The sequence below is a fragment of the Myotis brandtii genome, unplaced genomic scaffold, assembly GCF_000412655.1.
Source record: "Myotis brandtii unplaced genomic scaffold, ASM41265v1 scaffold453, whole genome shotgun sequence".
Classification (NCBI taxonomy): domain Eukaryota; kingdom Metazoa; phylum Chordata; class Mammalia; order Chiroptera; family Vespertilionidae; genus Myotis; species Myotis brandtii.
The window spans coordinates 558366-582636 of record NW_005367314.1 but is presented as its reverse complement, the minus strand read 5'-3'; the positions used below and the strand labels follow the sequence as shown (position 1 = coordinate 582636).

The 24271-nt window shown below is 39.5% G+C and overlaps 2 protein-coding genes across 3 annotated transcripts; both read left to right on the top strand.

Moving 5' to 3' along the window:
• Window positions 1–4062: 4062 nt before the first annotated feature.
• CXCL6 (chemokine (C-X-C motif) ligand 6) lies at window positions 4063–23831 on the top strand. The gene is made up of 6 exons (XM_014546604.1): window positions 4063–4234; window positions 4397–4529; window positions 4650–4733; window positions 5099–5130; window positions 10316–10320; window positions 23820–23831. The coding sequence occupies exons 1-4, from the start codon at window positions 4126–4128 to the stop codon at window positions 5115–5117; spliced, it is 345 nt and encodes a 114-aa protein (XP_014402090.1). The 5' UTR covers window positions 4063–4125; the 3' UTR covers window positions 5118–5130; window positions 10316–10320; window positions 23820–23831.
• On the top strand, window positions 18204–22354 carry LOC102246461 (platelet basic protein). 2 transcript variants are annotated; one of them, XM_005874831.2, is made up of 5 exons: window positions 18204–18473; window positions 18831–18978; window positions 19113–19195; window positions 21420–21567; window positions 21702–22354. In XM_005874831.2, the coding sequence occupies exons 1-5, from the start codon at window positions 18347–18349 to the stop codon at window positions 21802–21804; spliced, it is 609 nt and encodes a 202-aa protein (XP_005874893.1). In that variant the 5' UTR covers window positions 18204–18346; the 3' UTR covers window positions 21805–22354. The 2 variants fall into 2 exon arrangements, with proteins under 2 accessions (XP_005874893.1, XP_014402088.1); XM_014546602.1 differs by having other exon boundaries at window positions 18206–18473; window positions 19113–19198.
• Window positions 23832–24271: the final 440 nt, after the last annotated feature.

Below are 24271 nucleotides of genomic sequence, written 5' to 3'. Positions count from 1 at the left end.
ATTTATTATGAAATTGGCAGGGGAAAAAGATAATGGACAATAGGAGGGAATACGTTCCTGACATTTCACAGTAAATCTGGGCAATTTTGAAGCAAAATTATTACCTAATAATGTTGCCTCTTCATTAGAATGCAAGCCCAATGTGAAAGGAAACAGACTGCATTGATATCAGAAAATTAACCCAAAAGTAAACAAATGGCTTTTTCCATTTCTTGTGCAAGCAAGTAATTCTATCCTCCACTTAAGCTCTTATGGATAAACTCTTATACTGATATTCTGATAATGATATATCTACATCTTTAATTACTGCAATCATATAGCATTTCTTAAAGGTACTATAAAAAGTAATAGACATAAAGGAAAGTAGAAACTTAGAAAAATATTTCAAAAGGCTGAGATCATGTAGTGAACACATAAGTAAAGACCTCTCTGATTTGTTAGAAGAGACAAATTTAGAATAACATTTCCACACTGATAACATTCAGCACAGTATACCTTAATCAGAATTTTCCCTGATCATTTATTTTCACTAATCTCTAAGTCCCAGAAAATATGTAATTTGGTTGATACTTTAGTTGTGTAATTTTTAATATTAAATATTATACTGGTTTCTGAATATTTTTTAATAGTTTCAGATTTAAGGACTGAAAATATAATTTGAACTGGCCCTAAGAATAACCAGGAAACAATTTCCAACATAGATGAAAACCAATGGACAGAATACAGTCCTATTCTTTCCTCCTTAACTTTAAGATTCACTTGTAATTTAAAGAACACTACAAGATAAAATGTTATCATTATCTGTCATCAACTGTTCATAGACTGCTTGCTATTGAACTTGAAATTCATCGGCGTTTATGTGAGAAATGTAAGATACCACCGCTGACTCTAAAGAGTTTATAGTTAGCTCAAGGGAAACAAAAGCAAAATTAAGTAACAATTAAACTCTGCTTCATTAGATAGTTATTGCAAGTACATTCATCTTCAAAGATCAAAGGTAGAAGCAGTATATTTCAACTGGCTTTGTCAGATAAACCTTTGCAGAGAAGACAGGACTTTGCACTAATCTAGAAGAGAGGGATTTAAAAAGTAAGTAGCAGTTGCAGGCTGGTTAACCTGAAAGGCTCTTGGACTTTTGACATCACTTTGGCCTCAAAGGCCAGGAGTAGAGAGACTGAGGATTTCAACAGCTTAAAATATGATAGTTGGGTAATACAAGTAAAGTGGTTAACCAGATGTGTAGAGCCGTGGGATGTTTGCCAGTGACTGTGAAGAAAGTGGTTTGTAATCTGGAAACCATTAAAAATTTATTGTGGCAGATTCTCTTGTGGCTTGACTTCCAATCCTGGATTTTTCTACTTCTTAACTCTTTCCCCGGCCTTCCTTTCCCTAGATGCAAAATGAGGATGGGAGAATTTTTCTTATCTTCCGAAAAGAATCAATATGAGACTTAAGAGCAAAAGAGCATGAAATGTTTTGGAAGCTGCAAACCATTAAGAATGTTTTAATTCATATTACATTACTCTGTAGTGTTATGACTAAAATTTCATTGCTTTGACAAACAGTAATTCATTCCAGCTTCCCCAGAAATCAGTGCCATTTTATGGATTGTTTTATTATAGCTTGGTACAAAAATATCACTGTGCCATGCTTTATTACCTGGACACAGTGCAGATAAGGAGACTGGCTTCCCTTTAAATAGCTCTGCCTCCTAATGGTACTTGGTGCTGTCATTCTCAACTGCAGGGACGCTTAGATTATTCACAAACCTATCTGTCTTTGCACAGGACCCACATCAGAGATGCCTAGACAAGAGCCAGACATGGGCCATGGGCCAGAATGATTCCCATGAGAACCCAGGTTAAGTTACAGAGTGCTTCCTGATTAGGTTGGGCAATCCAACATCCCACTTCTAGTGGGGATTTTCTATTACCTGCTTGCCAGCTGTAAAAAAAAATGCTTTCTTTATATTCTGCAAACAATGCATGTTAAGTTTGTGCAGAGTGGCAATGAGGTGAAGTATGGTGTCAAGAGGAACCGGAAATAACATCTCATGACCCTTCTGTGATCTTAACATTTAGTGCCAAAACTAATTCATATGTTCACTTATATTTAAAATAGGTTATTTGGAACTCACCTAAACACACACTCACACACATAAAAATTCAATAATCTATGTCACCAAACTTTTTTTTTTTTGCCTCACAAAGTCTTATTATAGTGTGGTTTATTTCCTATGGTTATGTTGAATTTAATCATCCATGATTCTTAGTCACATTTTTGAAGTCTTGTCTTATCCACATTAGTGAGGTTTAACTGTTGTCTGTAGATGCATCCTAATCGCTAAAAAGTCAACGTAATAGATCTGTAGGCTGTTTTTCCAGATTACCACTCCCCAGAAGGATGAAGGATTGCATTAGCTGAGTCAGAAGTGATGCCTATCGTATCGGAAGCTACTCAGGAGAGAGATCTTCCGTTTAGCTTCCCACAAAGTGAGACCAAACCTCTCAGCCTTCCTTGACTAGAGAATTTCATAAGTTTCCTTCCAGACTTAATGCTCTAAAGATCTATGACACCTCCTCCTTGACCAGCAATGAAGGTGGTGTCCTGCCAAGGAAGATGAGTAGAAGAGTTTAATACAATTCCCCAGGGTCACCAGGGACAAGGAAAAGAATTTTGTTCCATGACTGGTTTCCGATTGCCATTATATTCACTGGTTGCCTTTGCTGAACTACTATGAGGACAAGGGTCTTGGGAACAATCCAAGAGAGCATATCTAGTAAGACTTTCATGAAAGAAAGCCAGCGTGCTGGTCTAATATCATAGCTATGCATGCCATGGACTTAGAACTGTAAAAGACTTGGCCTTTAAACCTCCAGTGTTCTATCTACTTCCACAGATAACAGAGACAGTAAGGCGAGGCAGAGAAATCTGCATGTTAGTTTACCCCTCAAATTTAGGGACCCACTCCAGACCAGAGCAGGCCTGCTGAAATGGCCATGGTCACCCTACTGATCATTAAGTCAGATGGTTCCAGAAGTTTGTGTGTCTGAGTCACCCTTCCCTTACATGAACTTGTTTGAGCGAAGCCAGAGTGGGTGCTGTCTTGCTGCCAAATTGATTCAAATCTCTAGACCAAACTTCATGATGATCCCCTCAAACCCAGCAGCCTCCCACAGCTTCTCCAAACTGGGTCAATGGCCTGGGTCTTCAGCTCCTGGGTCAATGTACACACCTGGCTGAGGAGCCATAGCTGTAGCAGGCTGGGTCTCCCTGGCCTTGCTGTCACCTGCAGGCACCTCACCCTACCCTGGATGAAGAACATACCTCTTCCAATTCAACAGTGTACTGACTGAACTGCAGAAAGCAAGGTATCATCTGGCAGGGCAATATGCTTGCTATAAACTACAAGTATAAGATTTCCAGTAAGCAGACTTGATTTGCCAGCCTATTCCTGCCACTGAGTAAAAGTGGAAGTACAGACACTTTCACCATATTATCTTGCTTTCTAAAGCTGGCTGAAGTCCAAAGAAAATAAACTAATTTGAGAAACCTAGAATGGTCCGCCTGCAAGGAGGAGAGGTAGGGCTTTCAGTGTCGCGCAGTTCTGATCACGGCTTACATTTCTTGATAATACATTAGAGTTAAGGATGATGATAATTTTTTTCTAAAGTCAAACCTCCTGCTACTTTGGTTCCAGTCCTCCTCTATAGTTGGGAATTAGGTGCACCTCCTAGGGGGCTCTGCTCCCCAGAAGCTGGTCTTCACCAGCCCTGGCTGGCCCCAAAGATGAAATCTCCGCTGGATTGCCCCTCTCCTGCAGCTCCATCCACGCGGGGCCAAGTTACCACATGCTCCACGCATGGGGTGCAAGCAACTCCTCCCAGTTACCCTCCTGCCCAACTCTCACTGCACATTTCCTCCCCCAAACCTCCTACCCCCGCCCCCTGAGCCCAGGGAATTTCCCCAAGCATCCGAAAGCTTGAGTTTCCTGCCTGGAGGAAGGGGCGAATGCCAATATAAGGGATGCGCTGGGCTTGGGGACGCCACAGTGCGCTGGAGTTTCAAATCCCAGCATCTCCTCCTTCCAGAATCCGCGCCTCTCGCCGCTGCCTCCGCGCCACAATGAATCTCCTGCCACGCCGCGCCGCCAGCCTCCTCGGCCCGTCTGGATCGCTGTGCGCGCTGCTCACGCTGCTGATGCTGCTGACGCTGCCAGGGCCCCTGGCCAGCGGTGAGTGCTCGCAGCCAGGGACGCGCCGGTTAGAGCGAGGCGCCCCAGCCTCTGCAGCAGCAGCTTCAGCAGGGGGAGCGCGGGAAAGTGTCCCGGGCCACGCTGGCGGGAGTTGTTTTTCCTGCAACCTTTCTCATAACGGTGTCTCTCTTTCATCCCCAGCTGGTCCCTCCGGGGCCATAGTGAGCGAGCTGCGCTGTGTGTGTTTAACTCCCACGCACAGGATTCGTCCCCAAATGATCCGTCACCTGGAGATGGTCCCCGCAGGCCCAGGGTGCCCCAATGTGGAAATTATGTAAGTCCTACTGCACTGCGGTGTCCCAGGTGTCCACTGTGACCTTGGCCTGGGTCTTCAGCTCCTGTGGCTCATGGACGCATCCTTTCCCCCCGCCCCTCCTTTTTTTTTTTCCTGCAGAGCCACCATGAAGAAGGGGAACAAAGTCTGTCTGGACCCAGAAGCCCACGTGGTCAAGAAAATCATCCAGAAGTTGTTGAACAGGTACCTGTGGCTTTGATCTTCGTGGTTTTTAATCTTCTCTCAGAGTGTAGCCTTTTCAAGGTCCTTATTCTATATGCATAGGCTTGGCTACCACATCCCAGACCATTCTTTAAAAGGTTGTTCAGGAGAAAAGGGAAAGTTGTTCCAGAACGTCCAGGGAAAATCTTTATCACCAGTCTTCCATGTAATCGCCCAGGTGGTCGCCCAGAACGCTTGACTATGATGTATATATTTTGTTAGCTTAGTCCTTGAGTCCCACCTTTTGCTCTTTATTGATCTTAAACTCTGCGTTTTGAAAACTTGTTGGAGTACACAGGAGTGTGGAAATTTGGTTAAATTGATACTTATTTTTTTTTCCTCGACAGTGGAAAGCAGAAAAATTAAGAGGAAGGATCGTGCTTTGGAAAAACTGCCTGGTTCTTCAGCGGAACAGTTTTCTGGGGATCTCTGGATCCACCGAAGCCAAAAAGCAAGGGCTAATTTTCTCCAGTGAGTCAGGTTCCCTCATGAATTTCCCACTTTGAGAGATGGATGGGACAAGGGACCTATGTTTATCCTTGCAGCTTTCTGCTCATCTTATGAAGTATTTTACATAGTATTTACTGCTATTTATTTGCTGCTATTTTATTTCCTATGCCATTGAAATATTTGTCAATTGACTAAATAGTGAATCCAGAATCACTGGTTGTTACTCTTTCAAGGTGACTGGTTTATTTCTAGAACATGTTCCTTAGAACATTATTGAAAAGGCTGTAGATTTAATAGGTGAATGATCTTTCTTTAGAATGCTATATATGAAGATAATCTGTAATCCCCAGTCTTCTCGTGAAATTGTAACTATGTAGTATCATTTTTTGAAATGAGAGAATTTCCTTACTCTTTATCCTGGGATCCTATTTCAATTATATTGCATTAGAAAGCTGGGCACATCATACAGCTATCAGTGTAGAATATATTTCCTTATTTAGAATTTCTAAATTTTTAAATTCTATAAGGAGTAATATATTATTTTCCTATAACTTTAGACATTTGATGTCTTCTTAGTATGGCATAATGTCATGACTTACTCATTAAGCTTTGACTTTTATATTGTATTTATTAACTATTTTATTATGAGTACTATAATTTTAATCACTAAATATTTGCTTCGGATGAAGAAACTAGGAAATCGGTAAATTCCTTATTGCTAGTTTCTTTATAAATACATTGTTTTAGTATTTTTAAGAATAAGGCAAACTTAATAGTCTGTACTCTGAAATTTTTGAAAATATATCTGAGCTATTTGAATATAAATGCATCATTTAGTTTTCAAAAAATACACAGCACTGCTAAGATTTGTAATGCTTATGTTGTATCTTTTAAGGGTTTGACAATTTTGTTATAAAGAATTATAGATGCATCACATTTACTATGTTAAAATTGTACTTTTTAACTGTGTGTCTCATTGGTTTATAGAACCTTTTTATTCTTTGGAAAAAAATAAAAGATTTAAAAACTTTACTCATGTTGTTTCTTCTTTCTTATACTGTTTTAAAAAATTGTGTTTTTCTGTAATTCTACCTTATTTTGAAAATTACGCTGCTCTCTGGCTATCAGAAAGAACCCTTATTTCCCAATGCCATTGCATTTGTTCAGCCTTTCCAGTTACCCCTTCATAGTACCATAGCCTGTTGGTTCTTTAGAAAACACAAGTTTCCCTACCTTAAATCCTCAACTGGCTTCCTATTTCCTAGGCATGAAAGAGAAGTTTAGAAGGATGGCAAATTATGTTCAGTCTCATCCAATTCCTAGTTATTCCTTCAGCTTCACTTTTCCTTCCCATCTTTGCAGTCAAGTGTTTAGTTTTTGCCTGGATCCGTGCATTTGCATTTGCTAGGGCTCCAACTAGAAGCAGCTTCCATCTTCTGCCTCTAGGAGGAAGCTTACCCATCCTTCTGCACTCAGCTCAAGCAATACCTCCACAAAGTTTTCCTTGACACTCCCAGCAGAATTCGTGGTTTCTATTTTGATGTTTCCATAGCATCTTCTAGATATTTGAATTTATTTCAATAGTGAATATTGCATTGTTTTCCCTTGTTTAGAAGTTTCCTTACCCTACTCTACTAAGGGCTCTCCTGGAACATCAACCATATTTCATTTCCCTCTGCATCTCCCATACCTGACACAGATTGGTTTAATGAATTAATAAATTATCCAGAACCTCGGGTTGCCACTGTCCTAAAATCAATAACCTGGATCATGCTAAATGTTAAATAAATTTAATTCCTTTACCCTCTTTTCTCCTTCTAGTCTATAAGCAATCCAACAAGACCTTGACACATGCAGCCCCTCAACATATAGTACCTACCTCTCCCTTTCACCTGGCTAAGTCCATCCCTTCGTTTGAGGGCAGTTCACCTGTCATTTAGGGCTTCTCTGACCCTTTCCTTCACCACATTAATGCTCTTTTTATATTCTCTCATAAAACTTTGTTCTTTTCCTTTATAACATTCTGTCACCAACATGACTATAGAGTCTAAGGAGACTATATATATGTGGTTATTCATTTAGTGTCTATTCCAACTTCACTATATGCTCCATCAGGTCACAGACAATTTTTATCATGTTTATCTCAGTTCCTAGGGCAGTGGCTAGCTCATAGTAGGTGCTCAAACAGATGTACTAATAAGTCCCACTGTCTTTCTAGTATTAAAATAGCAATTTTATGTAAATAGCTCATTCTCAGGAAAATCACAAAAACAACAAAAAAAGGACTAATCCAATTAGTATGGCGATATCCACCCCCCCCCCAATTAAATTAATATAGTATACTAGAGGCCTGGTGCACGAAATTCATGCACTGGGGTGGGGGGTCCCTCAGCCTGGCTGGTGCCCTCTCGCAGTCTGGGAGCCCCACCATCAATTTCCCCAAAGAGGTAGGCCCTGCCCACTCAGCTGGGGTTCTGCAATGGATTGCCCCCACAGAGGAGGTGCCCTCTCGCAGTCTGGGAGCCCCACCATCAATTGCCCCAAAGAGGTAGGCCCTGCCCACTCAGCTGGGGCTCTGCAATGGATTGCCCCCACAGAGGGAGGCCCCACCCACCCACCACAGTGCTGCCATGGGCCTCCCTCTTTGGGGCAATTGTGGAGCCCTCTGATTGATCGCCCTGCTGGTAGGTGGCCTGGGCCTTCCTCTGTGGGGTGATCATGGGGCGATGGCCGGGCCCCTGATCAATTGCATCGCACCCACCTTGGCAGGCCTGGCACCAGTGGGTGTCATAGCATGGTCGTCTGGATGGTTGTTCCTCTATTCAGCTGTTCAGCTGATTTGCATATTATGCTTTTATTATTATAGATATGCTTATATTGGCATGTATTTGTATATATTATTATATGCTAATATGTCACTAGCATATTAAACTATATGTAACATGTTATTCTACAGCTTTTTATCTCCTTATACATAAAATTTCAATTAGATTAATATATTTTCTTTTATTTATTAGCATATATATGTATATATAAAATACACAGAAAGAAAGAGATAGATACAAAGATATGAAAAAACCTAAAGTGAATTCAAAGAGATGAGTTTACTGACAACTTTTTCAGCAATATACAAAGCATAAAATACCTCAAATTTTAAATATATATATTAAACTTCTAAGGTCTCTCTTTGCTATCTTAAATAGTACCTTTTTTTCATTTGAAACTATGAATTATACACTATCATGGAGAAACACCAAAAACAAACAAACCAAATTACCATAAATATTTAAACTATAAATTTCAATGTTTTAAACAATGCCTGATTTTGCATATCAGCCCCAACATACTCATCAAATAAGTGCCTGTTCATAATGAAAGCATATTAAACTTCCTTTGGTTAAGGTGGGTGAAATATGTATTTTGCAAATTTATAAACATCACTGGTTTACTTTTCTTTATTATTATTCAAGGTCCTTATTTTTCCTAAAAGTAAGATTTATAAGTTTAGTTTGTTTATAAACCATACTAGTGGCCCGGTGCATGAAATTTGGGCATGGGTGAGGTCCCTAGGCCTGGCTGAGCATCTGGTATGGAAGGGCAGGTCCCAGCTGACCTTTGGGCCCTGGGCAGCACCTGGGTTCCTGGGGTCCCCATGTGCCCCCCTCTGCCTGAGTCACCAGGCCCCTGCGACTAGTTGCCATCTGTGGGGCAATCGGGCCGTGCTTGCACCCACCTTGGTCTGGCGCCACCCACTCACCTGCTGCACCATCCTGCCGCAGTCCCACTGGTGGGGCCCATCAAGGCCGTCAGTGCCTCCACTGCTCCCGCTGCCAGCGCCGTTGTTACCGATGCCCACTATGTTCCATGCTGCCCCCTGGTGGTCAGCATACATCACAAAAAGCAGTCAAACTCCTGGTCAAGGGGTCAATTTGCATATTAGGCTTTTATTATATAAGATAATAAAACCTATTTGTAATATCCTTGTAATTCTATTTGTCATGCTCATGCTATAATTGGTCATTCCATAAAGAAAACAAATTACAGCCTTGCTGGTGTGCTCAGTGGTTGAGCCTCAATCTATGAGATCTATGAATCAGGAGGGTAAGGGTTCAATTCCTGGCTGGGCACATGCCTGGATTGTGGGCTCAATCCCCAGTGTGAGGCATACAGGAGGCAGACAATCCATGATTCTCTCTCATCATTGATGTTTCTAACTCTCTCTCCCTTTCCCTTCCTCCTGAAATCAATAAAAATATATTTTAAAAATAAGAAAATAAGTTACAATATATTACTGAAGTGTAACCTATACAAAAACCTTAAGGACAGTTAATACCAATTTTTTATCCTATCACTAAAAAACTCAAGGACTAATGTATCTGGGAAAAAATTAATCTAATGTTTGACATCTAGGAATATGCCTTAATATTTTCCTTATACAAAATACAATTTTCACTCTGTTATCCACATAAAACACTCCCTAGTATATTAAGTCACTGGGAATTGAGTGTCAACTAAAATCTACTCTATGTTACTGCTCCAATCTAGACAATTTCAATGTGTAATTAATGCCTTTCATTCTACCAGATTTTCCTGCTTGCCTCTGGGTGTGACCCATTTACATTATCCTTCAATTACTGAAGGTATGACAAGACCTATGATAAATATGACTGGTGGCTTTGTTTTTCTATGATAGTTTTAATTCTTGTATAAGGAAAAGAATTGCTGTGGGTAAATCATATTGTACATAACTTGAAAAGTCCTTCCTGGATGTTACAATTGAGAAATTTACCAGACAGAAGGAGCACCTGGGGATTTCAATTTGCCTCCCTGACTAAATCACGGAAAACATGATGCTGATTTTGGCTGATGGTCATGGGTGACTTTTAGTCAGCAAAAGTAATATTCTATTCCTCAGAAGGATTGTTCATACTTCAAAATCTATGTTCTTAATGGATGTGTTTCCACTGCCACATAAGTGTGTATGATGGTCACAGTGGGGAATTGTAACCCACTCCACCATTCTTTTGACATTGCTTCTATAAATGCTGACTGACTAATAAGTAGCTTGTAGATAAACCACATGTTTGTATAAGAATCCTAGGAACTAACTTCAGAAAATGTAGACACAAACCTTCAGTCATTCCCAGTTTTGGGGGATTTGCTGACCTTCAACCAGAGAACCAGGATGACTTGGAACCAGGATGATGAAGACCAGGAGGATGCACATCAGACCATCACTTGACCAGTTTCAAGGTCTTTTTCAGAATGAGCTATGCTAGCTTTCACATGAACTCTTCAACCCTTCCCTTTGACCTTTGTGTTTTGCTTTACCTTTCCCTCCATATAAAAACCTCTGCCTAAACTGAAAAGTGGAGATGGGCTTTGGACAAGAGTTCCCCATCTTCTGGATATGCGGGCACTAAAATAAACCTCTTTCCTTTTCTCACCAGCACCTGACTCTTGAGTTTGACCTTCGTGGCAGCTGACAGCTGAACCTGGGTTTTGGTTACATGATGATTGTTTTTGACCCACCTCTACAGTTGGATCAAAAGAGAAGTAGTTGATTCATTTTCAGCAAGAGAGGCCAGTGATATTTCTTTATATTTTGTGGTGCAGTACAAAGAGCAATTGTGTTTCAAATATAGTTTTGAGTATTTTCAGTGATGCAACTTTGGCAATTTATTTGACATCCTCACACCTCAGTTTTCTCATCTATAAAATCAGGACAATTATATCTGTCTCTCAGGCACAAAGGAGATGCTTAATAAATATTAATTCCTTTCTCAAGTCTCATAATTCAAACTCCCCTTGACAAATGAAAAGACTGAGAACTCAATAGTTTATTTTTTTCCAGATTTATCCATAGTCTTTTCACCTATGCATAAATGATTAATTTTTAGTGCTTCTAAGAATTTTTTCTACCATTCCTTTTTAGGAACCTTCTGGAATCAATGCATTCATAATCTACATATTTTTATCAATTGTGGTAACATTATTAAAATGTATGATGTATTTTCTTTCGTATAAACATCCATCCATCAAATATCAAGATATTTTATATCATTTATTTAAAAAATAAATTTGGTTGATTTCAGAGAGGAAGGGAGAGGGAGGAAGAGATAGAAACATCAATGATGAGAGAAAATCCCACTGGAGATCAACTCAGCAACCCGGGCATGTGCCCTGACTGGGAATCGAACTGAGACCTCCTGGTTCACAGATCAACATTCAACCACTGAGCAACACCAGCCAGGCTGATGTAATCTATATATATAAAAGGCTAAGTGACCAACCGTTCGCCCGTCCAAACGTCCGACTGATCGACCGGCTGGTACATATGATGTGCATTGGCAATTTCAAAATAAACGTTGACTTGCATGTGCACAATACATATAAAGCTCTTGCTGGTGCCAATTGCATGTGAATGTATTTGAAGACCAACCTTTGGCACAATATATCTCTGAAGCCGAAAGAAAGTGATGTTGTCGACAGAATATCATGTTGTTATTGCTTATTTATTAATCAATTTATATCTTATTTTCATATACATTTGACTAATTTTCTTTTATCTCTGACACTTTTATGATAGAGAAGGTGAATAGCAATATTAAAATATTTTGTATTTTAATTTTATAATACTATCTATACTAATAAAAGGGTAATATGCTAATTAGACTGGACATCTTCTGGACATCCTTCCAGACAAAGCCACGGTGATGGGGGCTGAGGCAGAGGTGGTTAGGGTTGATCAGGTCAGCAGGGGAGCAAGCAGTTAGGGGCAATCAGGCCAGCAGGGGAGCAGTTAGGGGGTGATCAGGCCGGCAGGCAGAGGTGGTTAGGGGTGGTCAGGCAGTCAGGCAGGCAAGTGGTGAGAAGCCAGTGGTCCCAGATTGAGAGAGAAATGTCCTGGATTGGAGAGGGTGCAGGCTGGGCTGAGGGACACCACCCCCTCCCCGTGCACAAATTTCATGCACCTGGCCTCTAGTATTATATATACTATTTTGACATGTAATTTTTTGCAATAATGTAATTACTGCAGAAATCTTTCTTCTAATTAATTTCCTTTCAATGTGCACAAATCCGTGCACCAGGCCACTAGTTTATTGATAAGCCTATTACATACTAGACCCTGTGCAAGATCCTTATGATATAGAGATTACAAAGATAAGATGCTTTCAGCCTAAGTTAAGGTTTTTTGGCAACAAATATACTCAAAAGGTTTTTTATTTACAAAGATTTTTTTTTGAAAGCTAAATTTAGAGACTGATTTGTAAGAGAAAGAGAGTCTTAGATGGGCATTCCTAGTATCAAACTCTGAGAGGAGATTTGTGTGAAAGAAGTTTATTTAAGAGTACTCACTTTGCACCTTTCAGGAAGTACAGAAGCAGCGTTGGGCAGAGGAAAAGTTGCTGTTATGGCAAAAGAGTCAGATGGTTCTATGAGAAGCTCTGGAGCTAGGATGGCCTTTCAGAGTTATTCTGAATTGTGGCAAGGGAGGCTTTTCTGTATCCTCCCATTGACCAGCCATTAGATGTGGGCTAAGCTTGGAGAGTGGGCACAGCTTTGGGTGAGACAGTTCCTTTAGGCCACAAATTATGCTCAGAGAGGGCCTCAGTTTCTAGCTTTCTGTGCCTATCATTCCAGCAGCTAAAGAAAGTCATGGTGAATCATGGTTTCAGGGGCAAGGGAGGAGAAGGAAGAAGAAGAGAGGGAAGGGGAGGAGAGGGAAGAAAAGACAAGAGAAAGGAAGTAGAAGAAAGGAGAGGGAAGGACTCCTGTCTTTCTATCGCTCGCTCTCTCTCTCTCTCCCTCTTCTCTTTCTCTTTTTTAAATATGTTTTTATCAAGGGAGAAGGATAGAGAGATAGAAACATCTATGAGAGAGAAACATCATCCATTGGCTGCCTCCTGCACTCCCCGTACTGGGGATTGAGCCTGCAACCCAGGAATGTGCCCTGACTGGGAATCAAACCAGTGATCTCTTGGTTCATGGGTCGATATTCAACCACTGAGCCACACCAGCCAGGCTTCTCTGTTTTTTCTTTTCTTACCTATTCTCCTTTCATCTCCCTCCCTTTCCTTCTCTCCCCTTCCCTCACTTTTTCATTCCTTCCTCTCATTCATTCTTTATTTATTCCTGAGAAATAAAATAATGCTACTTACAAGAGGAGGAGGAGCAGGAGGACCAATGTGACTCAGCAGAAATCCTAGCCAGCAGCCAGCACCAACCACCTCCCATGTACATTAGGTCATTTTGGACTTTTCAGTCATTTCAGTTTCACCCTGACTACACCCACCAACGTGAGCTCAGGCAGGATGACAGCAGAAGGACCTCTCATTAACATACCGAATTATCAGAAATAATAAACTGTTATAAGCCACTATGTTTGGGATTGGCTTGTTATACAGCAAAAAGGATCCAAAGAGGAGCATCACATATCTAATGTTCAACAAGTGATATTAATCAGCATAAAATAAAAATTCTCAGGCTGCAAAACATTGAAGTGATCCTTTATAGTAAACTAGAGGTCCAGTGCACAAAATTTGTGCTTGGGTACAGTCCCTAGGCCTGGCCTGTGATCAGGGCCATCTTCCCCTGCTGCTGGCAGCCAGTCCTGCCCCCCACCGCCACCCACCCCCAGCTCCCTGTTTGCCATCGGGTGATCGGAACCTGCCGGCAGGGGGAAGGACCAAGAGGTCAGCTGTTCCCGCCCGCTCATCGGCCCTGCCCCCACCACAGGTTGCCCTCTGTGTGTGGGACCACTGGCAGGGCAGGGGCCTTGACCTAGCACCGCCATGTCCCCCGCCACCCACCCCCGGTTCACCATTCACCATTAGGCAATGGGAGCCTGCCGGCCGGGGAAAGGGACCGAGAGGTGGTCAGTGCACCTCATAGTGACTGGTCGAGCAGTCGTTCTGGTTTGTTCCGCCATTAGGGTCAATTTGCATATTACCCTTTTATTTTATAGGATAGCATCAAAGAGGATATGCCCTCTCAACTCCTTCACCCTTTCTACTCACCCTTCCCTCCCATGCTTCACCCCCATGCAGTATATCGCACAATTGAATGAGTCCCCGTTAATTGAGGCCTGGACCATTCTTGTCAACTCAGTTATACAAAAACAACAACATTTGATTTCAGCACTTATAGGGAATCTTTTGTTGACTAGAACTTCAATCTATTGATGAAAGTGTTTTAATCAACTGACCCAAGTTTTTATTATCCCTGGGATCATTTGCACCAATTGCTTTTATGACTAATTTGCAGGAGATAGCTTATTTTCCTCATACTTGGGAGGTGTCAGTTTAAAATATTCTATGTCATCCAGAGTTAATATATGTTTTAGTTTTATGGAAATTGGTCCTCCAATGTCTCTGGATATTTTCTGCTAAAATAGCTAACAGATAAATTATGTCTTGAGTTTTACAAAACGTGCTAGTTTCCTGGATGACTCTGCTATTTATACAATGTCTTAAAAGGAAAAGAGATAAAGTAACTTACCACACACAAAAAAAAAAAAATCCAGAAAATCCACCAGGGTGACAATGTAAGATTCATAAAAAGGCTGTCAAGTTATTTTTTAAGCCCTAGAACTTCTGACACTAATTTTCTAGCATTCATTTAAGTTATAATTTTAAAAGATAATTTCTTTGGATTGAATAATGATTTTAAAAATTTGTTATCCATTTCTGTACTGCCAGTTCATCAGTGTCTGTACTGTGTTTCTATTCAAGGATACCAAAGAAAATTATGTGAAGACAATGAGAGCTGTTAGCAGTAGTGGTAGTAGTGATAGATTAGTACCTATATCCCACTACTTTGCACAAATATTTGGGGTCTCACTTTTTATACAGAAATAGTTAAATGATTAAGTCACACAAAAGAATTTTGTAATGTCTGGAACATATTAAATAATCAAAATTTATTAAATAAATGAAAGCTAGCAAAAAAATCATTTACTTCAAATGCTGACTAATAAGCTTGTAAAATTTGAGTGACTCAAGAAATTTGTTAATGCTCACTCATGAATCTTGCTGACAATGTGTCCTTTGTGACAAAATACAATTGTTGATTAAGACAATGAGTTGATGATCCTGTGCTACACGTATTCCTCCTTCCCGGTACCTACTAACTCAAACAGCATCATTAGTTCAAAAGACTTTGCATGGCTTTCTTCCAAAATGATTAGGAACTTCTGAGTAATATTACTCAATAAAACAGGAAAGAAATTTGGATTGTGTTTGAGTCCAGTGAAGCCAATAAATATTGTACATCAGGAGGGCTGTGATGAACAGAAAAAGAAAGATGCTATGAATAATGTTAAAAATTATATCTTGCTCTGAAAATGGTTTTGACCTTATGTTTGAAACAAAACATCTGATTTGCAAATTAACAATATATCAATCTTAATGATGGTGAAAGGCTCTAAAGCAGCCGTGGGCAAACTACGGCCCGTGGGCCGGATAAACGTGCAATCCGATTTGTTGTCATGGTCACACCTGAAGACCTTAAAGCCAATGCAGGTGAGTTATTTGCATTAAGAAAGCATCACTCTAGAGCAGCCGTGGGCAAGGATCCGGCCCTTTTGAAATGAATAAAACTAAAAAAAAAAGACCGTACCCTTTTATGTAATGGTGTTTACTTTGAATTTATATTAGTTCACACAAACACTCCATCCATGCTTTTGTTCCGGCCCTCCGGTCCAGTTTAAGAACCCATTGTGGCCCTCGAGTCAAAATGTTTGCCCACCCCTGCTCTAAAGTCATCACTCAGGAAGACCTACAAAGAAGTTTGCTTTCCTTTCTCGGTTTTCTGTTGAGATTCTCTCCACAATTCACTCCACATCTCAACTCTTAGGATAATCTCCAGCTTAAGCTTTTCTTTAAGCTTGCTTCTTAACCTATGAATTTCTGGTTTGGGAGAGGAGGAAAATCATTTTAATTTAATATGTTCTACTGCTAGATTGTAAGTTATAAGAGGATAACAAATGGGATGGGGAAAAATAAGGAATATATTGAAAAACAGGAACTAAAATATTAAGGAGGGATAGCTGATAACTGATAAACAATAGGAAAAGTTGTTTTAAAACATTTTTTAAACTTGGAAAAATTAATTACTGTAATCATTCTTTTGATACAAAGTAATTTTGTACATTTACTATTTTGATAGCTTCTTCTAGAATTTTAGAAGTATGAAAATTAAGCAAAAAGAAAATCAGAAGTTTAAATATTGTGTAAGATGTGAATATAGTTGTCAAAGGAAGATAACTTGTGGCCAGGGCCTTATCCTTTATGCCCTGCCTTCCAAATCTTTTAAAATCATGGGTATTTTGGGCCATGTGGAATTTGGTTTGAGAATTGTAGCTGATTAGAAAACAAAGAGAAACTTTCCTCCATGTGATACATATTCACTGATTTATTCATTACCACTGTTTAGAACCCCTGTGCATTGCATTATCCTACATGCTATAGGATACATGAGACATTCAAAGAAACCTTGGACATGCCTCTGCCTTTAAAAGTGTACAGTCCCCACTCGAGGAAGCAAATCTTATAGATGGGACAGAGATCCAGACAATAACATATACAAGCCCCCTTGTGTGTGTAGGTCCACCCCTGTATCTCTGTGGGGCTTTGTCTATATCAAGTGGAGTTTGAGATCAAGACCCTTAATTAGGGTCTGAAAATTAAGGAATAAAGATCTTATTGTAATTTGTATAGTGTAAAACTGGGAACACACTTAAAGTCTCCAATAAGACATGGGTTGGACAATGATTGCCAGTGCCATTGAATCTCAAGCAGTCATTAAAAAGAATGGGGCAAAACTACATTGTGGTAGCATGAGAGGATGCTGGAGACATGTTTTTGAAGGACAAAAGCTGTATAATGATCCCATTTATATAAAAACATCTATGTCTACCTCTATGTATATATGTGTATCTCTCTGTATTCTATGTGTCTCTGTGTATATGTACATGTGTATATATAAATGCAGACAGAATAAAACACTAAAGCCAAATTATTACTGATGGTTACCACAGAGTGGGAATGTGGAATAATAATAAAGAGAAACTTGTATGTTTTATTCCACATACATCTGCAGTGTATGAATCCTTTAAAATAAATTATATTATATATTTCTGTGTTAAACTAAAAAAAAAAGGAAGCCCAGCCAGCGTGGCTCAGTGGTTGAGAGTTGACCTATGAGCCAGGAGATCATCCTTCAATTCCCAGTCAGGGCACGTGCCTGGGTTGCGGGCTCGATCCCAAGTGTGGGGAATGCAAGAGGCAGCTAATCAATGATTCTCTCTCATCATGGTTGTTTCTATTTCTCTCTCCCTCTCCCTTCCTCTCTGAAAGCAATAAATATATATTTCTTAAAAAAAAAAGGGAAAGGAAAAATAACAATGCTGGGTCTTGCTTTTCAAGGTATATTCAAACAGTAGAAACAAGTAGTTTATTTTATAACACAAGGGAGGATAAGTTTGCTTCTACTTTCTGAATAAAATTACAAAAAAGTAATACATTTCAAAGACAGAAAAAACCCCCCACATACACTAACATGCAAAGTGAGGCTTTGGTGGTGAGCAGTTCATTTCATCCACACACACTGCAAGGGAATCCCAGCGTTTATCAACAACCAAGAGAGGAACACCTGCTTTCCCAGGCAACTAGAAAGGGAAGATAATTCTCTTCGAAAAGAGTCACATATTTCTATTCGGCCTCACATAAATTACATTATAGGAAAGGCAGGGCATATTTCATAGTTACACAAAGAAGAGATATGTAATATTTCAGTTTAGTTCTTACCTAAGTGCAGTGTTAAATATGTGTAAGGGAGATCAGTATTGAGAAAGCGGGAGAGGGAGTGTGAAGTAATGTGCAGAATGAAATTTAGCAGGAACTTTAACTTGCCTGGCGTTTATCTGGGTTGGGCATAACTACCCTTATACAAATATTACCACATGCGTTCATTTCCCCCGTCCCCATCCTTCTGTCCTTACTGGCCATGGGGGAGTGTATATAAAAGACACCAGGAGAGCGTAAGAGCCACTGAGCCGCAGACTCCTTGGGAACAGTCCACCTCACGCTGAGGTCTCCAGGTTCTGGGAACAACTCAAGGTTCATAGGTCTGTTCTCTCTGCCATGAACCTCAGACCCAGGGCCACCTCCGCTCCTGTCTTACAGGCGTTGCTGCAGCTGTCACTGCTCCTGACTGTGATGGTTCCCTCCACCGTTGGAGAAAGAAAGAGAAAATTAGAGGAACCTGAAGGTGAAGTCCCCGCTTCCCCTCCTCTGTGGCTGCTTCTGCTGTTGCTGTGTGTGTGTATGTGTGTGTGTGTGTGTGTGTGTGTGTGTGTGTGTGTGTGTGTGTTTGGGGGGGGGCGGGGTGTCAGCTGTCCTGGTGCTCCTGAGGCTGGGGAAAGCCATTATACTAACAACTCTAAATGGAGGAGCTAAGCTTAATGAGTACCTACCATATGCCTGGCATTCAGCTCTGGTTCTTTACTAGAGGTTTCAGATCATATTCACAGTGGCCTCGTGAGCTGTGAGCCAGCTACAATTCACAAAGAAGGGGACTGAGGAATCAAGTTGATAGATATTAAAGGTACTTATGACCACTTCTCAGTTTCTATCCGAGCTGAAAGTGTGGAAGGTGAGCGCCATGCTGAACTTCGCTGCATGTGTATAACGACCACCTCTGGCATTCATCCCAGAAACTTCCAAAATTTGAAGTTGTTCAAGGCAGGACCCCATTGCTCCAATGTCGAAGTGATGTAAGTCCATGCTTTTGTATTATTAACTCATTAGGGAAGCCCTCTGCCTCAATCCTCATCACTGCTATTTTGTTCAGCCCCAGCAATCCCTCTGATAGGACAGGACACACACAAAATTATATATTCTCTTGCAGAGCCACGCTGAAGAATGGGAAGGAAATCTGCCTGGATCCAAATGCTCCCGTGATCAAGAAGATAGTCCAGAAGATTTTAGAAGGTGATGAGTCAGCTGCTTAATCTGTTCACTTTCTGTCAAATCTTTTTATCTCCCAAGAGGCGTAGGGATCTGTAGCCTTACCTTTCTGCAGTTTTTCTTTATCCAGGATACCTATTCATGCTGTATTAAATTTGGATGTTTTCCATTCTGTCTTAAAAAGTCGCATTTTATTCTGAGAAGGCTGGTTAATAAATAGATGACAGAGAGAGAAGATAAAAGTAAGCAAGCTTAGTTTCAAAATATAATATATAGTTTACTCCCTAACTCTTGGCTAAATGTGGTACTGTGCTTTGCATTTCTTTATTTAAAATTTTCTTTCCAAATACATTTGTGTTAACTTATCTTGCGCTATTTTGCTGTTAGACTAGATATGCCCATGGTGATTAATAGATTCCATAGTGGCCAATGATATTAGGAATCACACAGATCCCAGCAGAGAGCACTTGCTCAATGAATGTTTGCTAATATATGTAGGGATTTAATAGTTTTTCATTGCCTTAGTCCTAGGATATCTTGTTGAAGAGAATTCTCTGAGTTTTCTAAAGTTTATTTTAGCTTTCAAACCTTAAAATTTAAAAAGTTGTAAAATGTAAGTCTTGTAGACAGTGATTATTTATTTTCAAGTGAATATATTTAATACTAGTAAGCAAAAATAATATGCTAAAAAGCATTAACAAGCTCTACTAAAACCTCCAGTATTAATAAAAATAATAACACAGATTCTACTTGGTATTAAATATTTTACTTTGGCATGTTTGCACATATTCACATTTAGTTAATATTTGCACAGTTATAATTTTAGTATTAATGTCAATCTTGCAAATAAGTACAATAATTAAAATTTTGCCAGACTGGAAATTATTTTATAATCAACAGAACTTTAATTCATTTCTTAATTCCTTAAATTTATAACCACACTAGTCTTACAGTACTATTAGCATAAAATCAAAATTTGTTATTACCTTGTTGTCATATATTATTAATTTAAACAGAATTGGTGAGGGGAAACCTTAATTATCTTTTTATTTTTTTTTACCAGCCAAGTCACTAGTTGGTAATTTGTTCTATTTTTAATGTATTAGAATGATAGCTAAACTCTATGAATAACTCTTAATATGCAGATCTATTCAGTGTTTTACAGGCATGAAATAAATAATTCTTACAAGATATAAATGACCTAATGGAAAGCATGTCCTCTAGAGAAAGAATAATTGGGTAACTCAGCTTTACCACTTGCTAGCTGTTTAACTTTGGATAAGTTGCTTAACTTCTCTGTTCCTAATTTTCTTCACCTCTAAAATGAGATAGTAATATTTGCTTATTTCATAGAGTTGATGTGAAAATTAAAAGAGTGAATAAATTCAAAGAATGAAAATAAAGCATGTCACACAATAACCCATATGTAAATGTTAGTGACTATTTGTTATTATTACCATTAGCATCCCCAGTATTTCAGAGAAGAAAAGTGAAGTTCAAAGAGATTAGGAAATTTGCCACAAGATCAGATAACTAAGTAGGTGACAGAGTGAGGATTTGAAAATATACTCTTAACCACCATACCACACCACTTTCCTTGATTCTTCTCTTTCTAATGAAGAGGTTACATTATATATCACAGAGTTATTGGCACACAAAATAGGACTTGATACATAAATAGCATGCTGCATATACTACAATAAGTATAGTAGAATAAGTAAGATCACCTTCCCCAAGTTGTACATGGAATTTTGGGAACATTCATGTATTAAGCATTTAGTTTACAAATTTGGCATTATTTAGGTTTCCTCTTATACTCTCCTCACCATTGTAAGTTCAATGCCTTAAAATGGTTTGTGTATAAAATAAATGCATTTAATAGTTAAGCCAAAATATACCAAAATAAACATGTAATAAAGAAGTAAATGAGGACAGTAGTCATTGTCAGTTTTTTGCTTATAATTCAAAATAGCTCAGCATCTCATTAATTTTGGAGTCATTTCCTAGTGAACTCCAACAGGACCAGCTCCTGAGGCTGGGGTAGGCCATTATACTAACAACTCTAAATGGAGGAGCTAAGCTTAATGAGTACCTACCATATGCCTGGCATTCAGCTCTGGTTCTTTACTAGAGGTTTCAGATCATATTCACAGTGGCCTCGTGAGCTGTGAGCCAGCTACAATTCACAAAGAAGGGGACTGAGGAATCAAGTTGATAGATATTAAAGGTGCTCATGACCACTTCTCAGTTTCTATCCCAGCTGCAAGTTTGGGAAATGAACACTATGCTGAACTTCGCTGCACGTGTATAACGACCACCTCTGGCATTCATCCCAGAAACTTCCAAAATTTGAAGTTGTTCAAGGCAGGACCCCATTGCTCCAATGTCGAAGTGATGTAAGTCCATGCTTTTGTATTATTAACTTATTAGGGAAGCCCTCTGCCTCAATCCTCATCACTGCTATTTTGTTCAGCCCCAGCAATCCCTCTGATAGGACAGGACACACACAAAATTATATATTCTCTTGCAGAGCCACGCTGAAGAATGGGAAGGAAATCTGCCTGGATCCAAATGCTCCCATGATCAAGAAGATAGTCCAGAAGATTTTAGAAGGTGATGAGTCAGCTGCTTAATCTGTTCACTTTCTGTCAAATCTTTTTATCTCCCAAGAGGCGTAGGGATCTGTAGCCTTACCTTTCTGCAGTTTTTCTTTATTCAGGATACCTATTCATGCTGTAATAAATTTGATGTTTTCCATTCTGTCTTAAGAAGTCGCATTTTATTCTGAGAAGGCTGGTTAATAAATAGATGACAGAGAGAAGATAAAAGTAAACAAGCCTAGTTTCAAAATATAACATATAGTTTACTCCCTAACTCTTGGCTAAATGTGGTACTGTGCTCAGCAGATCTATTCAGTGTTTTACAGGCATGAAATAAATAATTCTTACAAGATATAAACAACCTAATTAAAAGCATATCCTCTAGAGAGAGAATAACTGGGTAACTCAGCTTTACCACTTGCTAGCTGTTTAACGTTGGGCAAGTTGCCTAACTTCTCTGTTCCTAATTTTCTTCATCTCTAAAATGGGATATAATATTTGCTTATTTCAAAGAGTTGATGTAAAAATTAAAAGAGTAAATAAATTCAAAGAGTGAAAATAAAGCATGTCACACAATAACCCATATGTAAATGTTAGTGACTATTTGTTATTATTACCATTAGCATCCCCAGTATTTCAGAGAAGAAAAGTGAAGTTCAAAGAGATTAGGAAATTTGCCACAAGATCAGATAACTAAGTAGGTGACAGAGTGAGGATTTGAAAATATACTCTTAACCACCATACCACACCACTTTCCTTGATTCTTCTCTTTCTAATGAAGAGGTTACATTATATATCACAGAGTTATTGGCACACAAAATAGGACTTGATACATAAATAGCATGCTGCATATACTACAATAAGTATAGTAGAATAAGTAAGATCACCTTCCCCAAGTTGTACATGGAATTTTGGGAACATTCATGTATTAAGCATTTAGTTTACAAATTTGGCATTATTTAGGTTTCCTCTTATACTCTCCTCACCATTGTAAGTTCAATGCCTTAAAATGGTTTGTGTATAAAATAAATGCATTTAATAGTTAAGCCAAAATATACCAAAATAAACATGTAATAAAGAAGTAAATGAGGATAGTAGTCATTGTCAGGTTTTTTTTGTTTATAATTCAAAATAGCTCAGCATCTCATTAATTTTGGAATCATTTCCTAGTGAACACCAACAGGACCAGCTCCTGAGACATGCCACAGTTTTTATACTATGCTAATAACTCCTGAGATGTAGGTGTCTTTTATTTTTTTGGGTACACATATAGAATTATTCTAGTTAGATGCAGAAGGACTGGTTTAATTGTCACTTACTACTCTCTGGATTTCTTTACACTTCAAATATTGAAATCTTTTTTTTTCTTTTTAAAAGTCTTTATTGTTGAAATCTGAGGGGCAAGTTTGTATAAATTCATCATGTTGCCATCCATCTCCAAAACCACCTCTCCTATTCATTTCCTTTGCCACTAACCCGACTTGGGATTTCAAGTTTCAGACCCATAAACAGTCTGTGTCTGCCATTGTGTTGGATGCAGGATATTAAAAAACGTGTAATTCGCAGAGAATTCCCCTTGAAGAGATCACTGTCTGGTGGGAGAGGCAGACAAGTTGACAAATAATCACAACCACATGAGGCTCTTACTAATGAAGAGGTATGCCCCTGTTACATGAAGAAACAGATACATGATCAAGTCAAAGCCTCAATGTCACTAGTTTCAACGTTTATTATCTTTACTAAATGTGGTAATTTTATACTGAGCCCCTGTAGTGTGAGAGTGACAAACATTATGATCTCTCATAGAGCTTCTCATTTAGGAAAAGAAATCATTTTAAACACACAGGCACATGCATATCTCTGTATAACATGTGTGCGTGTTTGTATGATCTCTGAGAAATAGGAAAAACAGAGGGTGCTGCAAGATACAACCACAGGGAACACAATCAACCACAGCTGTCAGGGAAGGCCCTCTGAGGAAGTGCTATTTAAGCTGACACAGAAATATGAATAGGACTTAGCCAGCTGAAAGAGCAGATGGTGGGGAGTAAGAGAAAGGACATTGTAGGCCCAGGAATTAAATTGCATATCCCTGCAGAAGTCCGGTCCTGCTGAGCATGAAGCCGTCAGCTAGCTCCATGCCGTGGCTCCCGATGCCCTGCACACTGTGAATCAGTGTGACAGAGAGCCTCCTCCTGTGTGGTGAGGGGGGACTTTGCTCTGATCAAAAGCCAAAGGCATCCTTTTTCAGGGAAGGGAAGATGGTCTCTGTTAATCTCCCGACCTTTCCTATGCAGGATGCTAGTGCATGCCCTCCATCCTGTCCTCCGTGTCTTCCCACACAACCCCCAGATGCTCAGTGTCCCGAGAGCATCGCTGATCCTTCCAACAGCACAGCCCATCTCACCCTGACATCCGGGTCACAGCAGGCACTGGGAGATGTGGCCTGGAAATTCTCCTTGACCTCTCTTCTTGGCTGAGCAGAATGGAGAAACACGCA